Source organism: Podarcis raffonei, chromosome 14 (assembly GCF_027172205.1).
Source record: "Podarcis raffonei isolate rPodRaf1 chromosome 14, rPodRaf1.pri, whole genome shotgun sequence".
NCBI classification, from domain to species: Eukaryota; Metazoa; Chordata; class Lepidosauria; order Squamata; family Lacertidae; genus Podarcis; species Podarcis raffonei.
Genome location: NC_070615.1, coordinates 11,038,677 through 11,065,923, shown reverse-complemented (window position 1 = coordinate 11,065,923; position 27,247 = coordinate 11,038,677). Strand labels below are relative to the sequence as shown.

Below are 27,247 nucleotides of genomic sequence, written 5' to 3'. Positions count from 1 at the left end.
TCAACTTTTGACAACTACCAGTTTGCATACAGGGCAAATAGATCCACAGAGGACGCTATCACCACCACTCTCCATGCTGCTCTGTCCCATCTGGAGCAGCCGGGGAGTTATGTGAGGCTGCTGTTTGTGGACTTTAGCTCAGCTTTTAACACTATCCTCCCCCATAGACTGGTGTCCAAGCTAGAGGCGATTGGACTCTCCAACTCCACCTGTCTCTGGGTTTTGGATTTTTTGTCAGAACGTTCTCAGAGGGTTAGAGTAGGGTCACATATGTCCACAGCCCTTAGCCTTAACACCGGCTCACCACAGGGTTGTGTGTTGAGTCCCCTGCTCTATGCTCTCTATACGTATGACTGTACAGCCACCTATTCCAGCAACAAAATCATCAAGTTTGCTGATGACACTACGGTGGTAGGGCTCATTTCAGGAGGGGATGAGTCCGCCTATCGGGACGAGGTGGAGCGGCTCTGTGTTTGGTGTGGAGAGAACAATCTGGCTCTTAATACGGCTAAGACCAAGGAATTAGTGGTGGATTACAGGAAAAAAAAGGCGGACATTCAGCCCTTGCATATCAATGGGGAACGGGTGGAGAGGGTGGCGGAATTCAGGTTTTTGGGAGTAACTATCGATCAGGGCATGACTTGGAGCGCAAATACCACTGCTCTGGTGAAGAAGGCCCAGCAGAGAATTTATTTCCTCAGACTTTTAAAGAAGAACAATCTGAGTGAGAGACTGCTGGTGTCCTTCTACCGAGGCTCCATAGAGAGCATTCTTACATACTGTATTTGTGCTTGGTTCTCCAGTTGTACAGCTAGGGAGAGGAAGGTGCTCCAGAAGGTCATAACCACAGCACAAAGGATTATTGGTCAACCTCTCCCATCTTTGGAAGAATTGTACGGTTCCCGTTGTCTTAGGAAAGCAAACAACATCCTGCAGGATTCATCTCACCCGGGATACAGTCTGTTTGCACTACTGCCTTCTGGCAGGAGATATAGAAACATCAAGTCAAGGACAAATAGACTGAAAAACAGTTTTTACCCGAGAGCTGTGGCCCTTTTGAATGCTGTAACTCGATAGTGTGACCTGGGAGATTGATGGGTGTGGGTGTGGCTGGAATGTGGTTTGTTGGTTGTTGTTGTTGTTTTGCTTTTGTTGTTTTTAAGGGATGGCATCCAATTTCGTTGCACTTGTGCAATGTTGCACGTGTGTAATGACAATAAAGAATCTATCTATCTATCTATCTATCTATATCTGAGCTTACTCTGTGTACACACAATACCTTTAAAGCACATCCAAAGCACTTTGCCTCTCTCAAAGAATTATGGGCAGTGTAGTTTGCAAAGGAATGCTGGGAATTGGAACTCCCTTACGAGTAAACTACAGTTCCCAGAAGTCTTTGAGGGGTGTGTGTGCTTCAAACAATATAGTAGGGTATAGTTGCTTCCTCTGTGGCAGTGGCAGTTAGCAAAGAAACAATACGCACCATTCGTATCCATGCAGTGCTATTCAGTGTGCCTTTCTTGGCCTACCCCATTCTGACTAGTGGGATGGTGTGGACGATCCATCAGTGGCAAAGTGAGTCTTCTTTACTATTATAAAGCTGTCCACATCCTTCTTGGTTCAGCTGGGTCACCAGGAGGGCTTTTGCCCAGCTTAGGCTGTTAAAATAGCTGTTAACAGTTTCAGGGAAACGCAGATCTCACCATGGTGACACACATGGAGGTTACATTAAAACTGGATTACTATACTCTGTGGACCTTCCTTTGAAAAATATCCAGAAACTTCAGCTGGTTCAAAACTCAGCAGCTAAAGCTTTGGTCACAGTCAGTTTTGAGGAGCATGTATATCCCCTTTTACATCACCTTCATTGTCTAATGGTCTATTTCCGGGCCCAGTCAAAGTTCTGCTTAGGACTTTAAAATCCTTTAACTGCTTAACGGATCCTAAGATCAAATCCTTTGACATAAACTTGCCTACTCTCTGCGATCAACCAGGGAGGTCCCTCTTGTTTCCTTCTGTAGAGAGAGATGGGGGTAGTCAGCTATTTTTTTACTCAAAGTAGACCCACTGAAATTAATGAAGTTAGGTCCATTAATTTCAATAGGTCCACTGTGCATTAAACTTAGTTGAATACCACCCAGCCTCAATTTCTGTCACTAATTTTGCAAAGCATCTCTTGTTGATATGTCTCTATTCAGAAAACACGACAGGGAGATTTGCCTGTCATTTTCCAATAAGCTCATGATTAGAAATCTCAGGCCTTGTCTCTGTTGCTATGTTGAAGGTCAGCTACAATGCAACAAAAGGAATTCACACCTGCCATATGATAAGAGACCAGCTATGAGCACCTGCTATTATCCTTCCTTTCCCAGAACCCAAGCACTGTCCCAAGAATAATCAAAGTTATGCAATATCATCCATTTAATTGTTCCAGCCCTCAAACAAGCCAACAATGGCCAAAATGAACCCACTCGTGTCAAAATGGGTGTTACCAAAGTGTAAAAGTGGGTGTGGTCAATTTCATATTTTTTTTCAGAGCAAGGAAAACGTTCAGGGGATGACAAAAATAACCTTTTGGCTTCACAAAATCATAGTAGAAGACCCATGGGAGTGATCTATTTCAATAATTCTTGGGTTGTATTCAACTAGGTTTAACTGAGAGAAGATCTATTAAAAGTAATGAAACTAAATTAGCCATGTCCATTACTTTCAATGGGTCTGCTTTGAGTAAGACTAGCACTGGATACATTACTGTTTAAAAAATTACGAAATTTGGAGGGAGAGACCAAAAAAAAAGACAACTTTTGGTATCACAGTGGGGTGTGAGAGCAATAACTGTGTGTGTGTGTGTGTGTGTGTGTGTGTGTATGAATGAATGAAATACGTAAAAATTAAATGGACAAATGGACAAATTTGGAGGGTCTTGAACTTTTTAACGGGATCTGTGGGAGCAACAATAATTTTTACAAAAAAAATATTTTCTAAAAAGTAACCATTTGGGGAGCTGGATGTGACCTCTCTTTGACCTAAGGTTTGCTGAAAGTAGGATGCTTCATACAATTTTGGAGTTCTTTTCTGTGCCCCACCCCTCCTTCCCAAGGTCTTTCCTATATCCCAGACCTGCATCTGCTGAAATGTGCTTTTTTACACAACAAAGGTATTAGAGCCTTGTCCTCTTTTTCACCTGGGCCAACTAATTCTACTAGCTTAAATAGGCAGCCTCCAGTGTGAGGTATAGTTCCTTACTGGTATCTGTGAGGAGTGGTTTTACAGTGCTTCCAAAAGATACAGAGGCTCATGTTCAGGCAAGTCACTAGGGGAAGGGAGTTCCCCACTGAGACAGCTGCTGAGAATACGATTTATTGTCTGAACTTGGCAGAAGCGTGATAGATGCAAGATAGTACTTGGTTCACCTTACAGATCATAACTGTAGCCCTGTTCACACATCTATGTCGATTTCCTGATAATGCATAAGGCTGGGGTTCCTAAATTGTAGTGGTCCACAAACTTCATGCAGGTGGCTTGCAGTATACCCATGTTAAATATTATTTTTGATGTTTAACTCCATTTTATTGCTGCATTTATTTTTTTATATTGCATGTTCTTGAGTAACAATCTGAATTATATGGAAGTGCAAATAGTGAATACAATACAAGAAATAAAAGCGACAATAAAAGGACAATAAAAATCAGACAGCATCACACATTACAATTGCTACAACAAACAGAAAAATCACTTAGTGGTCCGGCAAGACCATCAGCAATTTTCAAGTGGGGGGAGGGTACCACTGAAATAGGATATTCATGTGAAAGAGAACAGAGCTGCTTTAATGCATTGCACACGATGCCTGCTGATATGCTTTCTTGTATGCAACTATTAAAGAGCAGAGTCCTTGCCCCCCCTTTTTCATCCAGTCACCCTAATCATGGTCTTGTGCAGTGCCTTTTTGCTAGAAAAAAAGGTGCCAATAATCACCAGGTTCATGGCAATCTGCATGGATGTAGCTGTGCGGGGGGGGGGAGGGTAACTGCCCCCACCAATCAAGTACATAAATAAAAAATATTTATCTGACCAATTACCTCATAGAGAACTCAGTCCTGCCCCCCTAACATAAAGCCTGCCCCCCAAATAAATACTGGCTACGCCCATGGTGATCCACCACTCTTTTCACAGGTGAACCACTGGGACCGTGGAAGCCACATCTACCCCCCCCCCGACCCCTGCGCTCTAGGCTTATTTTCCCCTCCTTCCATGCCCACCTAAAGCTCTGGGCCCAACCTACTGCCACAGCTTAAAATGGTGGGAAGGCAATGTGTAAGCGTGACAGTCAGGTGCCTGTACTGGGGACACCTCCCAAGCCCTGCCCTGTTGCAGCCATCGAAAGAAAAAATTGTGCTGGTACCATATACAGTCATACCTTGGGTTACAGATGCTTCAGGTTACATTTTTTTGGGTTACGGACCACCAAAACTCGGAAGTACCAGAACGGGTTACTTCTGGGTTTCGGCGGTCACGCATGCGCAGAAGTGCTAAATTGTGCATGTGCATGTGCGCAGCTGTGGGTTGTGAACGCTGCGGGTTGCGAACGTGCATCCTGCACAGATCACGTTTGCAACCCGAGCGTCCACTGCACTATTGAAGACCACCTGGAAAAAAGCTCTGATTTTGTGTCATAGCTCCTCCTCAAAACGTAATGTTCACACTTTCCCAATGTTAAGAATGGTCAAGTCATCAATCTACCTCCCTGGCCAGCAACTCATTTTAGCAGGTTCCTTTTTTAATTGAGCAAAGCTGAAGGACCAAAAAAGGATGGCTGCATCTGGCCTAGAAGGTCACATCACATTCCCCTATCACGGAGCTATCCAATGACTCACTGAAGGCAGAATGCTAAGACTCCTCTGGCTTCAACAGGTGAAGCAATTCTCCATCATGCCAGGGAGCACTTCACCTGTTACTTTTCAGTCTGTCTTGCATGAGTCCTGCTAGGAAAAAATAGAGGTACAATTCCCAGACTCCCCCTGGGAAGTGGGATTGATTGTTAAACCACTTTGGGAATTGTAGCTCTGTGAGGGAAATAGGGTCTCCTAATAACTCTCATCACCCTTAACAAAACTAGTTCCCAGGATTATTTGGGTAAAGCTATGACGTGGGTGGTGCTAAAGGGATGCGGGTGGCGCTGTGGTCTAAACCACAGAGCCTAGGGCTTGCTGATCAGAAGGTTGGCGGTTTGAATCCCCACGACAGGGTGAGCTCTTGTCGCTCGGTCCCTGCTCCTGCCAACCTAGCAGTTTGAAAGCACATCAAAGTGTAAGTAGATAAATAGGTACCACTCCAGCGGGAAGGTAAATGGCGTTTCCGTGTGCTGCTCTGGTTCGCCAGAAGCGGCTTAGTCATGCTGGCCACATGACCTGTCTGCGGACAAATGCCGGCTCCTCGGCCTATAGAGTGAGATGAGCGCCGCAACCCCAAAGTCGTCCACGACTGGACCTAACGGTCAGGGGTACCTTTACCTTTATGATTGTTAGACAGGTACAGTAATACTTTACATATATGTTTTGGTTATGGCCATAGTTACTCCATATTTAACCGCCTTTCATCAAGGTTATTGCTCATACCATTACCCAGATACCTTTTTATTGACCTCACAATCAGGGTGATAGAAAGATTGGAGTTTTAGCCCATTGATCCCCATACAGATTGACTGCTGCATAATAAGATCACACCCTTGAAGTCTGCATTATGATGCCGTTATTGTGCCATACATAGTTCTCTCCATCAGCCTGGCTGGGACCAACTGCCATTTGACTCCTCCCTTCCCAGAACTGTCTTTGCCACTTGGGGCCATTATGTAACAATTTACGCATTTATTTACTTACTGTACTTTACTTGTTTAACCTACTGTCTTTCTGCTGGTGCCCTTCAGGTGGTCTGTCATTCAAAATAATGACATACAATCTAATAGATGGGATTCAAAAAGAAAAAGGGTCAGGAGGGAAGAGGATAATAAGCAAATTCAGGTACCAACTCTTCTTCTTACTTATTTTCCTCTTCCCATCTCTTTTATTTTAGTTCTAACAGATTTTCCAACATTATGGCAGATCATTCATTCTGCTCTTGGCACAGTGTTTTGGGGTATTTGAAGGGGGCAATACTAAATAGCCTCCTCCTAACTTCTAATAAGATGTGTCTATAGCATGTATTGAAACAGGAGTAAAAAAGAACTTGTTTTTAAGGAGTAAATTTATCTGTGTTGATTCATGTAATGGCATACTGTACTGGTTTTAAAATCACGGGATGGGCCTCAAGCTTCAATGAGGTTTGAGTGCCAGATGGTGATTGCAATGATAAGTGGTTTTTAAACTCCATAAAATCCCTAGACTTGGTTCAAGTTAAGCCCTCCTTCAGATTAAATCACCCGGACTATAAGGGGTTCGAAGCTTTGTGAAATAGTCCCAATTTATGTACAGCACCATCTATCTCTGTACTCGTGTCTCTGCACAGAGAACAAGTCCCTGCCCCAAGCAGCTTACAAGTAAAAAAACCTGATACAGTTTAGGGAACAGAGGAAGGGGAAGAAAATGAAGGTTGTAATTAAAAATGTAGGAATTTTTTAAAATTTTTTCGTGTATTTAGGCTTAAACTCCCTAAGAAAGGAGGCCTCATCAGCAAATACAGTTGGTTCTTACTTCTGAAACAGGATTGCAGATAAAAGTGGGCCTGGTGATGAAGGATCCTATGTTTTGGGACTACAACTCCCATCATCCCTAGCTAACAGGACCAGTGGTCAGGGATGATGGGAGTTGTAGTCCCAAAAATCTGAAGGGCTGAGTTTGCCTATGCCTGATTTCTGCACTTAATTCCGTTTTAGGGCCACTATGCTCCGTGTGAGCTCCCGTCATCCACATCCAGAATAGAGAAAGGCATCATTTTCCCCCCCCAATTTCTTTTCTTCTCGCGCTTCATTATCATGTGGCCTTTTAACATATCATCACCCTTCTGTCGCCGTCGTCATGTTATTTTTATTATTATGTATGACAGGCATGCCATGACCCGGCTGTCGTCGTCCACTTCTGCTGTTTTGTGCCGCGAGCGGTCGGCGCGAGCCTCTCAGGCGCAGATTCCCCTCAGCGGGGACAAGGCCGCGCGCCGCCGCCTTGACCTCAACCGCCACGTTTCCCCGTCCTGGCGAGGCGGAGCCGCCTCAGCTCGGGCCCGCCCGCCGCTCCACCCGAAGGCGGAGCTTCTCCGCTTCGCCCGCCCGCCGCTTTCTCTTGTCCTCGTAGCCGGGTTACATGGCAAGTAGCCGCGGCGGGAGCAGGGCTTCTGTCGTTGGCGCCGAGACCCTTCCGCCAAGGCCCGGCGGCGGAGCTCCGAGGCTTCTCTCTCCTTTCTCCATGAGCCTGGGCAGCGCCGTGAGTTGCGGGAAAGCGGCGGGCGGTGGGTCCGGCATGGGAGACGGAGGGCCGAGAGCGGCGGCGGCGGCGGCGAGGCTCGGGCCGCAGTGCGAGCGGTCTCGCTCCTGCCGCCACTGCACAAAGGCGCTTTGTTCTGGCGCCTCCCGCGCGCCCTGCCGGGGCCTCTGCCCGGCGGGGGAAGCCCGGCCAGGCCTTCCGCAGTGCGGCGGAGCCTCCCCGGCGGCCGGCGCTCCGTGCCCGAGGAGGACCGGAGGGTTGAGGAGTGGAGGGTGGGAAAGAGAGAAGAGAAACCCTGGGGCCGGTTCGTGGCGGCCCTTCCCGCCTCTGAGAAGCGAGGTGGAGGAGGCGGCGGCGGCGGCTTCGGGGAAAGGGCAAAAGCCCCGCCGTCTCCCGTTTCCTCGCCCCAAGCCCGGACAATGGAGGCCGGCGAGGGGAGACGTGCTTCGGGGGCGGCGGGCGGTCCCGCGTGGCAGCCATTCACGCCGCCCCCACGAGGCCTCTCGCGGGCCCCCGATCCCAGGCACGCGTTGGTTTTTGTTACTCGCGGGGAAGCCCCACAGAGTTCGGCGGGACTTTCTCCCCCGTGAGGAGGCGGCGGGCGGGTTTCCGAGGACGCGAAGGCCCGGGTGGCATTTAGCCAGGGGCCCTTTCGCACCCGTGTCCGAGTAGATCCCCGCAAAGGGGCCGCTCTCTTCTCCTTGGATCCGTGATCATAACCCTCCAGCGTGGGTTTAACGCGCGAACGGAGCTTACTTCCGTGTAAAAAAAAAAAAAAGCCGCATAGGGTTGCGTTGTGAAATCTGGCGACCCTAGGCATGCTTTGCTTGGGAATGGGCGAGGCTTACTTCCGAGTAAACACCGCCTGGCCGACCTTTTTTGTTTGTTTTTAAAGTGGACAGAAAAGGGGTTTTCTGATCACCACGAGGGCGGATCAGTGACGCGTTCGCGGATTTCTTCATCTCTGGAGTGGGAAGGATGCGTTAGGCGGGTGTCGCCTGACGTGGAAGTCTCCGTTGCGAAACAATTTTTTCTGCCCAAAAGGGGCCTGTCCCCGTCTGCTCTTTTCCCCCTTTCCCCGGTGGCCACCAGGCACTGCGGCACTTGCGGCTTCCCTCTCGCCCTTAGGACACTCTTCATTCATTTCCCGGCCTCCATTCTCCTGCTCTGCGCCTTTAAAAGCAACTGCTGCAGTGTTTCTTTTCATCCAGAGGAACTAGGGAATCCGACTGCCCCCTTTCCCTTTTATCTTATGGGCACTTGCCTCCTCTATTTAAAAACTGCCCCAGGAAAGCAGCAACTTGTGGTGTGAAAAGCAGTTGCGGTATAATAACGACAGAGGTTTTAAGGGGGGCCCTGCGGTTGAATGGAACTGTGGATTTTTTCAGAACCTTTTCTCTTTCTCCCCCCATCACCCCTTTCCCTTTGTGGCAACTGAAAGACACCTGAAGGTAGATTTTTCTGTGACAGTGGCATCCAAGACCTTGTTTAAAGTATCAGGCCCACCCAACTAGTAGAGGGTTTAATAATAGTTGTGTGTAACAGTGACATGGAGGAGGAAAATATCCATTGTGGCAAAGAGGCTGTGGCAGAAGGATTGTTAGGAGACAAAATAATTGCAGGCAAGTGAACTTTTTTTGCCAGTGGTTTTCCAGAATTGCTACATGCAGGAACTGTTCTGGTTCCCTGTCTCTTATTGGGAGGGCCCAGGATCACTTTACAGTTTGTGTGGTTCAGTCAGAAGGAGCCCTGTATATAGCTTTTCTCTAGAAAGCACATAGACAGAGGCATGAGAGTAGGTCCTACTGAGCTCTATTGGAAGTCTCTTTTTGAAGAAAATTATATTCTCCTTTAATTTACAAGTAACTGCAGGATACTGTTATGCATTTTTACTCAGAAGTATGTCCCAGCAATGGAACTTAGAAGCATGTGCAAAGGATTGTAGGCTAAATGAAAGAAAATGAGCCTGCTTTGGTCCATACAAGATTAACTATTGAAACTTCATGGTGATAGTGCTGAAGGCAGTTTGGGGTGGCTAAAATCAGTTGCCTTTAATCCAGGTTAATTACTTAATTATTTTCTATCATAGAAAATGAAAAGGTAGTGGGTTATATAAACATTCAAGCAAGAAGTTGTCGTTTCTCTTATGTGCTACCATCTACTTTTTGTGAACTGTCTTATTTGCTGGTTGGTGGGGGTCTTTCCCCTCAGCAGTTCTTTCTTGTAAAAACAATAACTTTGGGAAGCAAACCAAGACAAGGATTAAACAGTATACAGTTTTTAAAGGAGTGGTTTATTTAATGATGTGAATTACTGATCGCTTGTTTCTGGTGAGAAAGTGCTGTGTCTTCATATATTTGTTTTGAGCATATGTAAGTTGACAATTTCGGAATGTGTGGAGACTCGGTGGGAGGTTTGAGGAAAAAGAGCTGCAGTTTCATGAGTTCTTATGATGACTCACTCCCTACAGTGTGCAACGTGGCTGAGATAAAAAAGAATCCACATAAGCACTTGTATAGTTACATATATGGAGATTGGACTTCTATCCCCTTGTATAACAGCTTTCTTTTAACACTTGCAGATTCTTTCTTGTAATAAAAATAGGAGTTGCTATTATGACCTGATCATCAGTGAGTTGTGTAACTGTCATTACAAAATGCTAGCCTTACTAGGAGCTCTTATTGTGAAATTGACAAAAAATAGTGTAATGCACAATGGTGATCAGTGGAATGCAATATTCCTTGTAAAGGTAGGCTAGTATATTCTTTTTAAATGGGTATCTGTTTGAAAGGGTTATGTTGACAACAGTATTGAGGTAGTAGTCTCCGTGCATGTGTTGCCACTAACAGAAAATCTATATTCAGAACCTAAGTAACTGTACATTATTTTCTATATAACTCATAGTTCTCTGGTCAACCAGGAACACTGTTGTGGGGCTGGTAGTTGGGTTCTGCATAATATTCCTATTCTAAAAAAGCCCAGCTAAGTAATTTTTGCTCCTTGAATAGAATAAGGTATGATTACAGTGAGCAGGGGAAGAAGTCTCACTTGCCTTTTCTTTCTGTTTCAATCATGGCATTGTTGTAAAATTATTTTTCCTTCAGCACTTGTTGCACTACAGATGTTTTGTTGAGGGCCAGCTAGGTGTGGAATAGAAGATTCTAATTCAGCTTCTAATTCTTGGCTTGGTGGTAAAACTTTCTGGGTGGCCCTTAAGCAAGTTAGTTTTTCAGCCTATTGTGCCTCTAAAGGTTATTGTAGGTGTAAATGAGGTGAAAATGGTAAAGCCCTACAGAAATGATTAATACTCTTACTTCCTGTAGAGTACTTTCCTCTCCCCTGTCATTTCAAGGAAGGCAGCTGTGACTGATCCTAAAACTTAGGGCTGATACTGATGTGTCATAAGAAGCTCTGGGCAATTTTGAATATTTGCATGTGGAAGATCCAGAAAGCTACTTTGAATATTTCATCATGATCATCATCATCATCATTATTACTAATAATATGAATGGGCAGAAAAGTGTGCTTAATGAGTTAATTTTAATAGCATCCTTTTCTGTTTGAAGCATGCAACTGTGACTCAGAACTGCCATTTTGATTTTCTGCCCTGTGGTCTTCTGACAAAGCACCATTCTGTATTTAATAGTTTAAATTTCAGCCACGACTTGAAAGATGACGAGCTCTAAGATTGTAGCCATAATTGCTTAACTGTTATGGGAAGCTGGGTGAAAAGCTGCAGAAAAGCTGAGAGCTGAAGCCTTAAGTTGTCACAAGCCTAAACCAAATGAATCATGGGTAGTTCTACAGAACTACAAGCCAATATCTTGCTGGGCTCCTTTGGTTTTTCTGTTGGATTATCTGCATAGCAATGGAAACAGGAATCAAGTTGTTTGTAAGCTAAGGACATGTTTCATCTTTATTATGAAAAAATTGTAGCAAATATTACCTTTCCTTCCAACACTGAGTGATCAGTTTTACTCTCGGTGATAGTTTGAACAAATTATCATGCTAGAAGTTACAAACTGTTGAGAGACGGTTTCTCTTCTGTTGCCAAAAACAGTTTCAGCATTTCACTCTTGAGATAATTAAACATTTCTTTAAGTCTGCTATCCTCAGATGTATTTCTTCAAAGCACAGTCATACCTCGGGTTAAATATGCATCAGGTTGAGTGTTTTCAGGTTACGCTCTGCGGCGACAAGGAAGTAATGGAACGCGTTACTTCCGGGTTTTGCCGCATGCGCAGACACTCAAAATGATATAATGCGTGGAAGTGGCAAACCGCGGCCCGTGCACATGCAGATGCGCAGTCGCGGGTTACGTTCTACTCAGGATGCGAACGGAGCTCCAGAACGGATCCCGTTTGCATCCAGAGAGGTACCACTGTAATTTTGTAGGCCTCAAATGGATGTCAGTGAGAGCATTTCAAAATATGTACTTTGAGGACTGTAGCTGGATGCAAAAACTCTGGACATAAAGAGAAATAGGCACCTACTTGATAATGCTGGAACACAATTTAGAGATTTCCAAAATAATATCATTTCTATATAAAGTGATTTCACAATCATCAAGCTAGGCTGTGAGAAGCTGTGTGTCTAACCTGATAGGTTGATATACCTTAAAGTAGGGGCAGCCTTACTGCCTTGCTGTGCCCCTCAAATTTATCACTTTTAAAAAAAAGATTTTAAAAACTGGTACTTTTGGTGTCCTACTGTGATGTCACAATGCCAAAAAAAAACTTTGTGGACCCATAATTTTTTTAAAAAAATATGTTAACTTTTAAAAATATTTTTGGTTTTTTATTGGCTATTCCCATAGGTTCCCAGCTGTGATGCTGGGGTGTTAATTTTTTTGTGGCCTCCCCCCCACCCCCAACTTCCAAAATATGACCGTTTTTACACTTTGGCCATGCGCACTTTGACATACAACTCACAGAGGGTTGACCATGGGTCGTTCTGGTCCTCAGCTCAAGGACATTAAGTCACCGACTTAAAGGGTGAACTTATTTGTGTAAGAGAATAATGGGGGGAGGGGTTAATATTTCACTCAAGCATAACCCACTTAGTCTGAAATTTAGTAAAATAAATAAAAGTTCTTTCTAGCCATAGCAATATTTCCAAGTAATATGGCCTCTTCACATAACATAGCTTATAGTTACTGTACTTTATCTCAATGTTCATATTTCCTGCAAGCTTCTGCCACCATATAGCAACACTGTAAATATCATAAACAGTGTAAAATTTGCTCCATGCTAGGGTGAGACCACATAGATGTTTTAACCAAGATTCTATATTTTATGTTGGATACATCATAAAGCATATGGATACATAACTTAATGAATCAACAGCAAATTGAAGAATTTGATTTTTTTTGCTTCTTGTACCCCATGTTTAGTTTTTCAGATTTATTTCCAGACTTTATCTTCAAGTATGAAATGGTCCTCCATAGAGGAGCAAGTTTCCTTTTAAGTTTCCTTTAAGTACATGCACCACTTTGGTAGTTCAATAGCTTTTCTTAAACTTCCCTTTCAAAAACACACACCAGTGAGCTGAAGCCTCAACTCTAAGCTCTTACCAGATGCAGTGGTACCTCCGGTTGTGGACGGGAACTGTTCTGGAGCTCCGGTTGGATCCCTAGGTTTTCACAACCAGAGGTGCTTGTTCTGCGCATGCGCGCGGCGCAATAGAGCGCTTCTGTGTATGCGTGCATGACGAAACCCAGAAAAATACTTCCGGGTTTGTCGTGTGCGTATCCCGAAGGATACATAACGAGAGGTGCGCGTAAATAGAGATACCACTGTAGTTGAATATCAACTTGCTTGTAAAGAAGAAATTTGAGAACTTTACCAACTAAGAGCCTCTCTTTACTGTGTGGGGTGGAGAGTACTTGATGAACCAGAAGCAACATGTTCATAAGGAGATGAGCCTTGCTTCTGGTTTCTCCAGTAGATCAAAAGATTCGTAATGCCTAGTTCTGCCCCTGTATTTTACATTCTGATGCACAGCAAGCAATTATGAAAGAGTGCACTGTTAAACACTCTTTGTTTGAAAAGCACGTATGGTTTGGGAGTGCTGATATATGGCTTTTCTTTTTCTTTTTTTCCTTCAGGTTTTCACAGAACAAGATGGATGGTAGCTTTGATTGCGATTGTGGTGAGCTGGAGCCACCTGATCATTAACTAACAGCCTCTTTTGTAAGCTGCCTCTTCCTTGACGAAACAAAAGAAAAGAAGAAAGGAAGAGGAGAGAAAAGTGCTTATTTAACACCATAGAATGAAGCTGCTCAGGACCAGTCCAACACTGAATGTATCTGCACTGTGAGGAGGATGTTAATAGAAGCCTATTACGTGCATATTTATTCACATTTTCGTTAAATGCAGTTTAGCACAGTAGAGTGGAGTCTATAGTATGTCACTTCATTCCGTTTGATTTCCTTGTATTTCCTTTTAATGTCTGCGGATATGCTGCACCTTCCTTGAACTATGAATGCTGCAACCTCTCTATCTTTGCTCAAGTTCTAATTATAACGGGGATACAGCGGGCCTGACTGGCAATGCAATGAGAGTGTCAGAAAACTATCGTGCATTCAACCTGAAATTTTTCTTCTCCTTTTCTGCAAGACCCTTCATATACCAGTGGAAGCATCTGTACATGTTTGCAGAAGCTTAGTAGTTTTAAAAGGAAAAAAACAACACAAAAGAATTTCAACATAATGGCAGAGAAGTTTGAAAGCCTAATGAACATTCATGGTTTTGATGTAGGTTCTCGGTATATGGACTTGAAACCTTTGGGCTGTGGTGGCAATGGCTTAGTTTTTTCTGCTGTCGATAATGACTGTGACAAACGAGTGGCGGTCAAGAAAATTGTCCTGACAGATCCTCAGAGCGTTAAACATGCTCTGCGTGAGATCAAAATTATTAGAAGACTTGACCACGATAACATTGTCAAGGTGTTTGAAATCCTTGGTCCCAACGGAAGTCAACTGACAGATGATGTAGGCTCTCTTACAGAACTGAACTGTGTTTACATTGTTCAAGAATACATGGAGACAGATCTGGCTAACCTGCTAGAGCAGGGGCCATTACTGGAAGAACATGCCAGACTCTTCATGTACCAGCTGCTACGTGGGCTCAAATATATTCACTCTGCAAATGTTCTGCACAGAGATCTCAAGCCAGCTAACCTGTTCATTAATACTGAAGATTTGGTGCTGAAAATTGGTGACTTTGGCCTTGCACGGATCATGGATCCTCATTATTCTCACAAGGTATGTAAAAATGGGCAATACAATACGGGCATAAATAAGAAACAAAAGTTCCACCAGAATAAAACCAAAGTAAAAGCCAGCAACACCTTGGTGGTGCCAAAGAGCTACAAATTTCCTACAAAGGAGCTGCTTGGAGAGGTTTACAAAGGGCTTTCAAACCTCTCCATGCTGCTCTTTGACCTTCCAGAGTTGAGAGGTGAAAATGAAATCACCCCAAATATGTTGCCCTGAGCTCCTTGGAGGAAGGGCAGGCTACAAATGTGATAAATCAAATGCAAGTAAAATTTCTCTTTCTGTAGGGCCATCTTTCCGAAGGATTGGTTACTAAATGGTACAGATCACCTCGCCTCTTGCTATCGCCCAACAACTATACTAAAGCCATTGATATGTGGGCTGCAGGTTGCATCTTTGCTGAAATGCTCACAGGAAAAACTCTCTTTGCAGGTTGGTGGAGAAGGATGGGTGCAAACCTGTCATCTTAAGTATAAGACCTCTGTGCGTTATATTGATGTAGCCAGTAAAACTTCAGTTTGGAAAAGCAAAGAGCTTATTGGAATCAAAGTGGCCAATGCTTTTAATCCATTCATGAATGTTAGTGCCTAGAGGTGTGACATATTAACAGCTGTTTTGAAATCCATAGCAATACCGTCTTGGAACATTTTAATAGCAAATAAGTATATATCGAGATGACCAATAGGTTAGTTGGTACCTGTTTGATACTACAGATTGAGAAATGTACAGAAAATGATGCAGATCTTTTTCATGATTTCATGTATTGTTTGAACTAATGACTGACAAGGAAATGTTGGAAAGGAATGGGGTATTACAGGGTGGTGTTTCTGTTTGCTTTGGGGGCATTTTAATTTGGAAAATGATAACTCACCACTAAGGTAGAGGAACCTGTTTTTAAGTCAAGAGTTAAACCTAATGGCCAACTAGAGTCTGTAACTAATTAATGGGAGGAAGAGGTAACTTTGATAGCTTTTTCTGGAGTTTGCATGGGAAACATCTATTAACTCTTTCTAAGGGTAGGAAATGAGAGTCCTGTGAGTAGAGGCTGCGACAAAATGTTCCAGTTTGGGGTGTTGCTGTGCAGGATTCCAGGCGTTCAACTGCTTCTTGCCCCCAAGTCAGTCAGCTATAGTTCTGTGGCGACTGAGCATGTTCAGCCCCCAGTGGGCTGTTTCTGGGGATCTTGCCCACCTACTTAAGCCTCCCCCGCCCCCAATGTATGTTGTACTACTACTATACTTGGTATTCTATGCCTGTGATGTGTGTGGGTACTGCTGCTTTGACTACCTAACTAACTACACTCTCCCCCTGAAGCCTGGATTTAGTACATAGAGAGAACGGTTATGGCATTATAAGGAATTTCTTAGCTGTGTTGATGAATAAATGGGTGTCTGGAACAGGGCTGATGTGCTTTTTGCCTTCACATTTAGGTGCCCATGAACTTGAACAGATGCAGCTGATTTTAGAATCAATTCCTGTTGTGCACGAGGAAGATCGTCAGGAACTTCTTAGCGTAATCCCAGTTTACATTAAAAATGATATGACTGAGCCACACAAACCTTTAACTCAGCTCCTCCCAGGCATTAGCCCTGAAGGTAATTTGGCTTCTTCTTTCCTCCCCCCTCTTCTTTTTGTCATCAGAGAGCTGGTTTGGCAAGAGCGGCATCTACATTTCAGGCTGTTAGTGCATGCCATGAACACTGCCTTCCACACATATTGGGGGAAAGACAAGCTCTGGTGAATTGTGGATTGAGTTGTTTTTGTGCGTGTCCTATTATACCAGTTCCTGAGTCCTCTTGGGAAAGGGTTGTGTTCTGTGGGAATATCATTTTTCCCCTTGAGCTGTCTGATTTGCTGAGTTAAACAGAAACTCAGTATTCCGTGGAGAATCAGACCAGGCAGTTCAAGGCTGAGAGCTTAGTCCCCTAGTGAATTGCGCTGGTTGGGAAAAAATATATATAATCGTGGTAGGTAGGAGAAACCGTTGATGGCTGTTACTGCGGACACTATGTATTTTGTCCAAACAAGTCCACAAAATTGTATAGTCTTAGGAAGCTTTTCTTCTGTTCCCTCATGGGGAAGTACTAGTGATTTGTGCCCTAAAAGAGACAAAAGAGCTGTCCTTCATAAAGTTTGCCTATGTAGCTGCTAGGATGTAACTCTTTGTTCTCATACTGAACCAGGTGCAAGTAGCTACAGTATTTACAAGCCTGGCATATTTACACCCACCCCACTTATTTCTGTTGTCTCTATCAGATTCATTGCTGCTTGTAGAAGTGAGCTAAAAACACTACAGTGCTTTCTTTTTGCAATCGTACAAATCATATAGTCTTCTACAAGCAGTGAAGTGGAGCAAATGAGGTTCCACAATGAGGGAAAGGCAGCAAAAAATGAGAAAAAAAATCCTTGCTTCTGCATAGTACTGGCACTCTAATCATTTTTTCTGGCTACTAAATATTTGGTTCTAGTGCTCAGAAAATTGAAATAATTAAGACTTGTCCACAAATAATGTAAGCATTGTTTTTGCATTTCATACATTATCTTACTAGAGAATGACTAAAAAACAAACAAACAGCCAGCTATTCATTTTACCCTCTTTAGCACTGGACTTCCTGGAACAAATACTGACGTTTAGTCCCATGGATCGATTGACAGCAGAAGAAGCTTTGTCCCATCCTTATATGAGTATTTACTCCTTTCCAACTGATGAGCCCATTTCAAGCCATCCTTTCCACATTGAGGACGAGGTGGACGATATTCTGCTCATGGACGAAAGTCACAGCCACATCTATAATTGGGAAAGGTAAACAGCTTCAAAATCATTCTGTTTGCATGTTGCAACTGTGCCTGAAACACCAGCTGGTTTCTTCTTTTAACAGTGATGGAATGCTCTAAGGTGGGAGAAGCATTTCTATGATGAGGAGGAAAAGGATCTTGGAGCGTAAATTCTTCTCATTCCCCCCCCCCCCGCCCCCATAAATTAGATTAGAATTTTCTCCATTCTAATTACTATAATTAATTGCTACCATTTGCATGGTGTCCCAAACCACCTACCCCATTAGCTTCAGCTGACCAGCTAAGGGGATAAAAGTCCATGTGCACTGGGTGTTCTGTAGCTAGTTTTGCAACAGAATGATGAGCAGCATCTTGTGCATTCCAATGCAAAATATGTATTGGGAAAATAATGTGACTTTCCAGAATAGTGGCATCTTTGTTAATGTACTTCCCCAAATAGGTTGACTTCCATTTTATAACCAAGATGTGAATATCCCAATGGGGAGGAAACCTTGCTGTGAGCATTTAGTAAAATTAACATTGTACTCACTGAAGCATCACAAATTCCTTATCATAAGAGTTTGCGCTTTATAACTCTGATTGTTGACACCAGCCCATATTTGGAACCATTATCTAAATGTGTAATTTTGAAACAGTTCTCAAACTGTTGCAGTTTCAGGTTAAAGCTAAATGCAGCAGTTAAAACAAAAAACAACAACAATTTTTTTGAGATGATTGTTAGGAGTCAAGGTTCCTCTTCTCCTCTCTGCTAAGAAATCTGCAACTGAAATAGGACACTGAAATGTTAACATCACCTTAATTGAAGATGCAGTCCTTTCGCAAATTGTATGCTAAGGAATGAGTTCTGCTGTCACTGAGAAAAGCTTCAAAATTAAAGCTTTCTGAAGAGTGTGGAAAGTTGCCAGTTGACTTGCCATACCATTGAGTCTAAAATGAGTGGCTATTCATAGTTTTCATAGCTGTTATCTGTCTTGACTCTTCTGCACTATGTAAGCAAGTGGATGCCTGCAATTTACTAACATAAGCCGTTAATATTACAGATATCATGACAGTCAATTTTCAGACCATGACTGGCCTAGTCATAACAATTTTGAAGCTGATGAAGTTCAGCGTGATCCAAAGGCTCTTTCTGATGGGACTGATGAGGAAGAAGTACAAGTAGACCCTCGCAAATATTTGGATGGCGATCGTGAAAAGTACCTAGAGGATCCAGCGTTTGATACCCACTTTTCCACTGAGCCTTGCTGGCAGTATCCAGATCATCATGAAAACAAGTACTGTGATCTGGAATGTAGCCACACTTGTAATTACAAAATGAGGTCCTCTTCATACCTAGATAATCTGGTCTGGAGAGAGAGTGAAGTGAACCATTACTATGAGCCCAAGCTTATCATAGATCTTTCCAACTGGAAGGAGCAGAGCAAAGAGAAGTCAGATAAAAAAGGCAAGTCAAAATGTGAAAGGAATGGATTGGTGAAAGCTCAGATAGCTCTTGAGGAAGCCTCGCAGCTTGCAGAAAAGGAGAAGGAGAAGAATCAAGGGTTTGATTTTGATTCGTTTATTGCAGGAACTATTCAGCTTAGTTTGCAGCACGAGTCAACTGATATTGACAAATTAAATGACTTGAATAGCTCAGTGTCCCATCTAGAGTCGAAAGGCATATCCAAGTCAGTAAGCAGGGAGAAGCAGGAGAAAGGAATGGCCAACTTGGCCCAATTGGAAGCTCTTTACCAAAATTCATGGGATGGGCAGCTCGTAAATGGTGGGGAGGAATGTTTCCTCATAGACCAGTTTTGTTGTGAAGTCAGAAAGGATGAGCAGATTGAGAAGGAGAATCCATACACCAGTTACCTGGACAGGTTTTTTAGCAAGAAGGAAGATGCTGAGATGCTAGAAACTGAGCCAGTAGAAGATGGGAAGCTTGGGGAGAAAGAAAGAGAGGGGAGCTTTTTAAGCAATAGTGGGGAATTTCTCTTTAACAAGCACCTTGAAGCGATAGGTATTCCTCAGTTTCACAGCCCCGTTGGGTCACCACTTAAATCCATACAGGCCACGCTAACGCCGTCTGCTATGAAATCATCTCCTCAGATTCCCCACAAAACATACAGCAGCATTCTGAAACACCTAAACTAAACAGCAGACATTTCTTTTTGTATTCATGAAATGTGTGTTCTTTTTTATTGTAAGTAATTTTTTTACTTGAAATCAGATAATGTTAACTTTGGTATGAATTTCCTTAGTTTTCTGTTTACCATTGTTTTTACAATCCAGAATTACTTTATTTACATGACAATTCTTTTTTTAAAAACTGGCATGTCATTTGCACACAAAAGTAAAGAACAGAGCAAAACAATGCACATTGCAGGAGGAAACAAGAAGAAAATGCACTAAACCAAGTAGAAACACTCTTCAGTTTAAACAGTTCATGCTTTGCAGAGGAAAAATAAGAATCTTGCCTTGAAAATTACACAGTGAGACTATACATATTTGCATGAAAATATCTATTTTTCCCTGAAACATTTTCATTCATATGTATTTTAGAATTTTTCATACTGTACACATTTCTTAGACACATGATACCAGCAGCAACTGAAAAATAAATGCAGAATTTGGTACGCATGTGTTATCTACCTCAAGGTAACAGCAGTATGTGGCAAAACATTAACCACCCATAGTGCTTTTCATAATGCACATCTATTTAGCCAGCATTATTGTAGTAGGTGGTATGGAGAAATCATTCAATATTTATAAATATTCTGGTATGCCTTCTTTATAGTGGAAATGTTAATATGCAGCGTTTTATTTATTTTAGCAAATTATATTTTCTGTCATGATAGAAAGTAAAAAAAAAATTGAACTTGCTTTACAGATAAAGTTCTTGTTAGCACTGTGGTTTATTGCCTACATAGCTGAAATAGAGATGAAATAACATCCCCTTATTCTGAGGTGATCCATATGAGTTTTTAAAGAGATTTCACTTCAAGTAAGACTCACTGTGTATAGGAATTTGCAATTTGGAGGTGCTTGATCTCTCTCTACAAAGAAATTAGGAATTGTTTTATTATAAAATGCTCCTAGAAGTCTTAATTGTGTTAATTTTTTAAGAACAATTTTTGTAATGTTAGTTGTGTGCATGGAAGCAATTAAGGTACAACATTACTGTAGGTTGAAAGTTCTATATGGCCAGACATTTTGTTTTTACTGTATGTTTTTACTGAATGATGCCCTTTGTCTCATCCCCAAAGCAAGCATGAGTATAATTAGGTTAAATGTAGCATGTAGCATCTCGGTCTTCTGACAGTTTGTTTTGCCTTCTGGGTTTTTGTTGTTTTTGTTTTTGGGAAACTATGTATCATTGGCACCCCTGTTTTAAAGAGAAACAAATAAAAACATGGCCAGCAAAAATTATTCTTTTGTCTTGACATGGGAGTGCTTCAGATAGCCTTGAGTAATTGCAAGACATGAGCATTAGTCAGTTTCAAGCTTGTTCCCAGGTCTAGGAAATGACAATTGTAGCGGGGTAAGGAATTAAAATGGAAACATTTTCCCCTTGTGTGTGCTGTTTTTCATACAAAGCATTTCAGGCAAAGCATGCCATTTCCAGCATTGTCTGAAGGAGGAGAACGGTCTGACCTTTCTACCTGTGACTCTTTCATTCTAATCTTAAACGAAAAAAATGACAGTATATTCAAAATTGGGATAGCTATGTAATGCATAGCCACCTGCACTGCAAAAGCAAAATAATTGGAGACTTGTTTCATAAAAGTAAAAAGTTATCCATCTTGCCATTACTTTATCTTTTATATTCAACGTGCTTGTGAAGTTGCATGGATTTTGCTCCAAAGCATCAGTGCAGGGAGCGGGTGTCCACCTTTTACAGCTATAATGAAACAGATTGATTGAAGGTACAGAGTTGTAAAACCTGTTAACAGTTCCCTAAGGTATTTATGTAATGATTTTCCTTTCTAGTTTGTGTCTGATCAAGACGTTAGTAAAAGCAGACGATTTTTTATTTTTTGGGGGTCCGTGCTAATACTGTATTTACTGATTCGTTCCAGTTAATGCTAAAGTGCTTGGCCCATGCCATGAGAATGCATGTGATATATTATTGGCTTTGATGTGTGAAGTGTGCAGTTTCCTGGTCCTCACCATAAGTAGTAATCAGAAACCACTGGAGTCTGTTTCCCAGTTCTGCTTGGCATCTGACCAGAAGCTTACATTTTAATAATTCTGAGCATGAGAAGAATGTGTGAGAATATTCTTCAGCAAGGTTAGGAACAGTAGGCTTTTAGCCATTTCACGCAGTTCCTCTTCTGGTCACTGAAGAGTTCATTTTTATGAAGCAACGTTACTTGGACCTTTGTCATAATGCTGTTTGGGGAGACAGCATGCCATGTCTAACACAAGATACGGTTTAAGTGCCCTGGTAAACCAAAATCCATTCCAAGGGTGTGGTCAGAAAACTACTGGTTTGGCTGACTGCCTGTGGCAAATGAGCTAAATACCCTGTGTATTGCACCCCTAGCAATAACTTCTTTTCAACATTATTCCCACACCAGCATAGCATGCTCACTTTCTCCATTCTAACTTACTAAGACTTACATTTTGCTTGCAAAAGATGACTGAAGTTTCCACCAGTCTCCCTTTCTGCTGATCAGAGGAAAAAGTTGTAACAGTCCTTTATACAAACCTTTAAAGTAACTTTAATCTTACACCATTTCTGAAAGGTTGATTGTGTGTTTGCCAGATCTTCGCTCTGGTGTAATGATAACAGCCTTTGTATAAACCCTCCCGCTCCCCAAAGTAAAAGATAAAGTTGAGAATCATTTAGAGCAGGGCTACTCTTAGAACTTACGTAACAGAATGTATCCATTACAAAACAGATACTGACCTTTCTATCTCTTGGAGCTGTTGAGAGAAGGAACTTTAGAACAAAGTAACTAGCATACTTAAATGTCCATGGAAACATCATGTTCTTGATGCAATGAATGCCATGCAATCAGTATGGCTCCTACTAGGAAATCCTTATTTTTTTCCTTTGTTTTAGAAACAAGACCAGTACAGTAATGGTAAAAGCCACCTACGGTGTGCCATGAAGTGTGCAGTTTGCCCACAAACTTGCAGTTCTCATACATAATCCTCACACCCCTTTTCGGATCTTCTGACATCGAGACCTGAATGCGCACAATTTGGTAGCCCAAGAGTTAACAAGGGCATCAAACATAAACATAAATTTTCATGTAGCAAAACAGAATTGGGATATTAATTAAATAGAACCAGTAAGCACCACACTTAACTGCTAATTTTCATAGAGTTAAAAACTAATTATATTCTTAAAAGCACACATTAAAACTAGGATGCATGCAGTAGGAATTGGAACAAGAAATGGGAGAGGATGTTTGCTAAATGGAGAGAAGCAGGAGATCTGGCTGGAGGGGATATCAGAAGGAAAACGCTGATTTTTATGAAGTTATAGGAAAGCTGTTGGCTAAGAATCAGAAGGAATTATGTGGGAGGCTTGGGTGCAGTGATCTGAGTGCTCCAGTTCTGGGTTGGTTTGTTTTTTCAGTGGATGGTTATAAGTAGTGGGGAGAAAGAATCAAAGATATTGGGTAAGAAAGAGAGGGTAACAGCCAAGGGAAAGAATTGATCATCCCAAGATAGAGGGAGCCGATAACACTTGAAAGCAGAAGAGGAACTTGGGATGGGGGAGAGATGGGATAAAGATTGGCTGAGCCCTAAGGGGACTGGAATTAAGAATAAAGGACAAAGGGGCAAAATGGACCAAGCAATAAATGATAAGATGCCTGGGAATGTGGGGTGAGCTGTTTTCAGGGCTTCAGTCAAAAAGCAGGATGCAAATCCAGTAGACACATAAAACGCATTATAATAATTTTTTTAAAAATTAAAAACAGCAACACACTGATCTCTAAAGGCAGCTATCTTTATAAAAAAATAAAAAAGCCTCTTCCAATATGAACTAGTCTGAAAAATGCCTGCCATGTGCTTGACAGCACCAAAGAATTGCTTCAACTGTGTTTTCCTTTGCACTTCACTAATTATAGTTTTGGTGTGACCAAAATCATATGAAAAGACTAACAGATTTATTATGACTCACGTGTTGATTTAAGCGAAGATTTACGCAGGGTGTGCTTTTGCAAACTGGTACAGCAGCATTTTTGGAAATGATTCGGAAGCAGATGGATTTGTTTGCTTAAGTTTTGCTGACGGTCTGTCGCTCTCATTCAGTGACGGTTTGAGTGGATTTCAGGGTGTCTTATTTATTGCCTCCTGATTTCCTCTCTGCTGTTTGCCAAAAGATCAAAATGAGGCAAAAGTCTTCTGTGGAATTTGCATTTTGGTCAATCACCCAAGGGAGAGAAGGAGGCTGAGAGGATGGAAGGGAATAAGCTGGCAGGCAGGCTCAAATCTAGGAGGAACTGTCCACTGTGTCAACAAGGGTTTTGGGGGTCTTTATTATGTTTAAAACCCATCTTCTCTCCCCACATTAGCTCCCAAAGCACTTAATATGGGGCGAGGAACCTATTTTACCCAGAGGGCCAAATTCCCTTCTGGAATGCCAGTGGTGGGTGGTAAGGTAAAGGTACCCCTGCCCGTACGGGCCAGTCGTGTCCAACTCTAGGGTTGCGTGCTCATCTCGCTCTAGAGGCCGTGAGCCGGCGCCGTCCGAAGACACTTCCGGGTCACGTGGCCAGCGTGACGAAGCTGCAGCTGGCAAGCCAGCACCAGTGCAGCACACGGAAACGCTGTTTACTTTCCCACTATAAAGCGGTACCTATTTATCTACTTGCACTTGAGTGCTTTCGAACTGCTAGGTGGGCAGGAGCTGGGACCGAATGACGGGAGCTCACCCCGCAGCAAGGATTTGAACTGCCGACCATACGATCGGCAAGTCCTAGGCACTGAGGTTTTACCCACAGCGCCACCCGTGTCCCAAATGGTGGGTGGAGTCAGGGGCAAAGGTGGATGGAGCAATGAATGTAAATTTTACCTTTGTACAGTAGGCTAGTTTCTGCACACTCTCTCACACACCCCTCTATCTGCCATCCAGGTAATTAAAAAGCACTATCAGAGTTCAGGCAAAAAAACACTCAAAGGGGGTGCAAATCATGGCTGGTGGAGAATGTGGCCTGGGAGGTTTGTGACCTGAGGGAAGTTCCAACGGCCCAAAGAGAGAAGCCTGGAGGAGCTTCATTAACTGAGAACCTCAAAATTTTGGATCCCTTCCAAGCCGGCTGTTCCAATCAAACATGCTACATTTGCTTGCCCCAGTTACTTAATTTTTCTGTGTTATAACCAGAAATAACCAGAATATCAGCTACCCAGTTTGGAGGCTCTAAAAATGGGGGGTTTGTGCTACAAAGCCCTACAGAAGTTTTAGCACTGGTTTGGAGGGGATCCACAATTTTGGGCCTCACACTTCCTGAAGCTGCCTGGAGGGCTATGTTGGGCCCCTAGGCCTGAGGTTCCGCAACTCCTGACCCAATGGTTAAAGTCCACACAGACGTACACTATAATGAGAGATATGTTGATAGGTGTGTGGTAAACCTGGGCATTTTGTGGTACAGCTGAGCTTCAAGGCTGGGTTTTGGTTTTTTACAAGGCTCACTTATATGTTTGGACTGTATGTGTTACCCTGCCACTGAGTCACTGCAGTCAGTTCTTGCAGGGCTCAAATTAGGGCGGCTGGAGGAGAGAGATGCTGGCTCAAAGGACATTGGTTCCAGGTAGCCTTGAGCTGCGGTGTAGGTGAGTTCATAATCTGCTCATCAGTCCTGAACTCTGGTTCACTTCCATTACTTGGCTAAGACCACGGGGAATCAGGAGATCATGCCGTGATGAAACTGGTTGCATGTGGAAGAGCAGCCGATCTTGAAAAGCGAATGATGAGGGAGTAGCCTGAGAGTAGCAGCAGAGAGGTGAAAGATAACAGCCCTGGGGGGCATTGGCCTGTAACCGGTGTGTCAAGATTCAAAACCGGGTCAGGGACAATTGCAGGATAGAATTATACCAAGCGCACAACCACCGTTTTCTTTTAAGGAGGAGATGCTGGATGAGGCTGATGGGAGTTGCTATCCCACAACATCTGGAGGGCCACATGTTCCCCACCCCTATTGTAAAGTGAAACCTTGGGAGTTTCCCTGTCCCTATACGGCAAGAGTGAAATAGGTCACTGCCTGCCTTCTAGAGGCTGACCTTTTCCAGAAGTCTCAGGTGGCTGTTCCAAGTGTCACATCCACAGGTTGAGTCATCCTTAGAAGTTGCTAAATATATTTCCTTAGTCACAGCAAGCTTTCAGCATTTGCGGATCTGCTGGCTGAGCGAGCTCTCCTCCTGCCGCAGGTGAGTGGGAAAAGATGCTAGGTGTTGCAGACGAAAGATTAAAATAGTGTTTAGCGGGGGTGGAATAGCAGAGTTTAGAACACATCCCTTGGAACACATCCACATCCATTAAAAGCACATTCGGTGCACATATAAAACACATGACTTCCCCCAAAGAATCCTGGGAAATCCTGGTTTCCTCCTCACTGAGTTACAATTCCCAGCATTCTTCACAAAATACAGTTCCCATGATTCTCTGGGAGAAGTTATATGCTTTAAATGTTTGTTGAATGTGCTTTAAATACGGGGCATGAATCTGCTCTGTGACTCTCCCTGTGTGGCTTTGAGTATAACCCAGCACAGTGAAATATAATCTGAATAGCTCAGTTCTAAAGGCCTCAGGCCGTTCACCAGGGACCAGATTGATTCATTGACACTTACATTGAGTACTCCATAGCAACTAGGGCGCTCAGGCCTAAGAATAACATAGTGAATAATAAGGCATTGATTTATCATTGCAGCTTAAATGTCACTTTTAGAAGACACAGGGCTGCACTTCTTAAAAAGAGAGAGATTTCAAAGTTATTCATGTAGGCGTTTCTAATTTAAGCAACTTTCTCCAAAATATATCGTTTCCAACTGCTCCTTCTTTATCATGACCAACCTATATTGGGGAAAGGGTGACACACCACAGATTTATTCACACACACACACACACACACACACACACACACACACAAAATCCAGGGTGGGAGGAGAAGCTTTTTACCTTACAGATGTTGTTAGACTCCAACTTTGGTTCCATGATGGAAGAAAGGCAGGATAGAAATATAAGAAAATAAACAAACCTTCACCAGGCCCAGCTGGCAAGGCCAATGATGGGGGATGGTGGAAACCAGGGCCAGCCCACCCATGAGGCAAGGGGAGGGAGTTGCCTCAGGTGGCAGACCTCACCATCTCATCCTTCACCACTGCAGCCACCTTCTCTGTGCCTGGTGGTTTCAGGTAAAGAAGGCGGCTGCAGCTATAGGTGGACACAGAAGAGGAGGCCACAGCTGTGGGCAGCAGCAGATGAAGGCAGGAACAGTGGGGGGTGGCATTTTCTGTTTTGCCTGAAGCAGCAAAACATCCTGAGCCAGTCCTGGTGAAAACTAGTCCAGCAACACCTGGAGGACCATAGGTTCCCTTAATTCAAAACCACACTCAAAGACTCCTTCACCACTAATCCAGCTCATTGCCTGCCTACTGCTGCTGGCCATCTGAAGTGGTCTCCAATGTGAATCTATGCCTCTGTCCAATGTACATAACAGAGAGGTTTCTCCTGTCTGGAGGCAGTTGGAGGATGGATGGCGGCTAACAGATTGAGGTTGAATCCTGACAAGACAGAAGTACTGTTTTGGGGGGACGGGGTGGGCGGGTG

At 43.2% G+C, this 27,247-nt stretch overlaps 1 protein-coding gene across 1 annotated transcript; it reads left to right on the top strand.

Annotated features, from left to right (window-relative positions):
- Window positions 1-7,306: 7,306 nt before the first annotated feature.
- On the top strand, window positions 7,307-20,892 carry MAPK6 (mitogen-activated protein kinase 6). The gene is made up of 6 exons (XM_053365743.1): window positions 7,307-7,412; window positions 13,519-14,676; window positions 14,976-15,120; window positions 16,119-16,283; window positions 17,290-17,491; window positions 18,525-20,892. The coding sequence occupies exons 2-6, from the start codon at window positions 14,122-14,124 to the stop codon at window positions 19,615-19,617; spliced, it is 2,160 nt and encodes a 719-aa protein (XP_053221718.1). The 5' UTR covers window positions 7,307-7,412; window positions 13,519-14,121; the 3' UTR covers window positions 19,618-20,892.
- The last annotated feature ends 6,355 nt before the right edge of the window (window positions 20,893-27,247 follow it).

Excerpts from the sequence above, each read along its gene's own strand:
- MAPK6 (XM_053365743.1), top strand. The coding sequence starts at position 14,122 with ATGGCAGAGAAGTTTGAAAGCCTAATGAACATTCATGGTTTTGATGTA. Across the intron at positions 14,677-14,975 it reads ATCCTCATTATTCTCACAAG|GGCCATCTTTCCGAAGGATT; the intron begins GTATGTAAAAAT and ends CTCTTTCTGTAG. Across the intron at positions 15,121-16,118 it reads AGGAAAAACTCTCTTTGCAG|GTGCCCATGAACTTGAACAG; the intron begins GTTGGTGGAGAA and ends CTTCACATTTAG.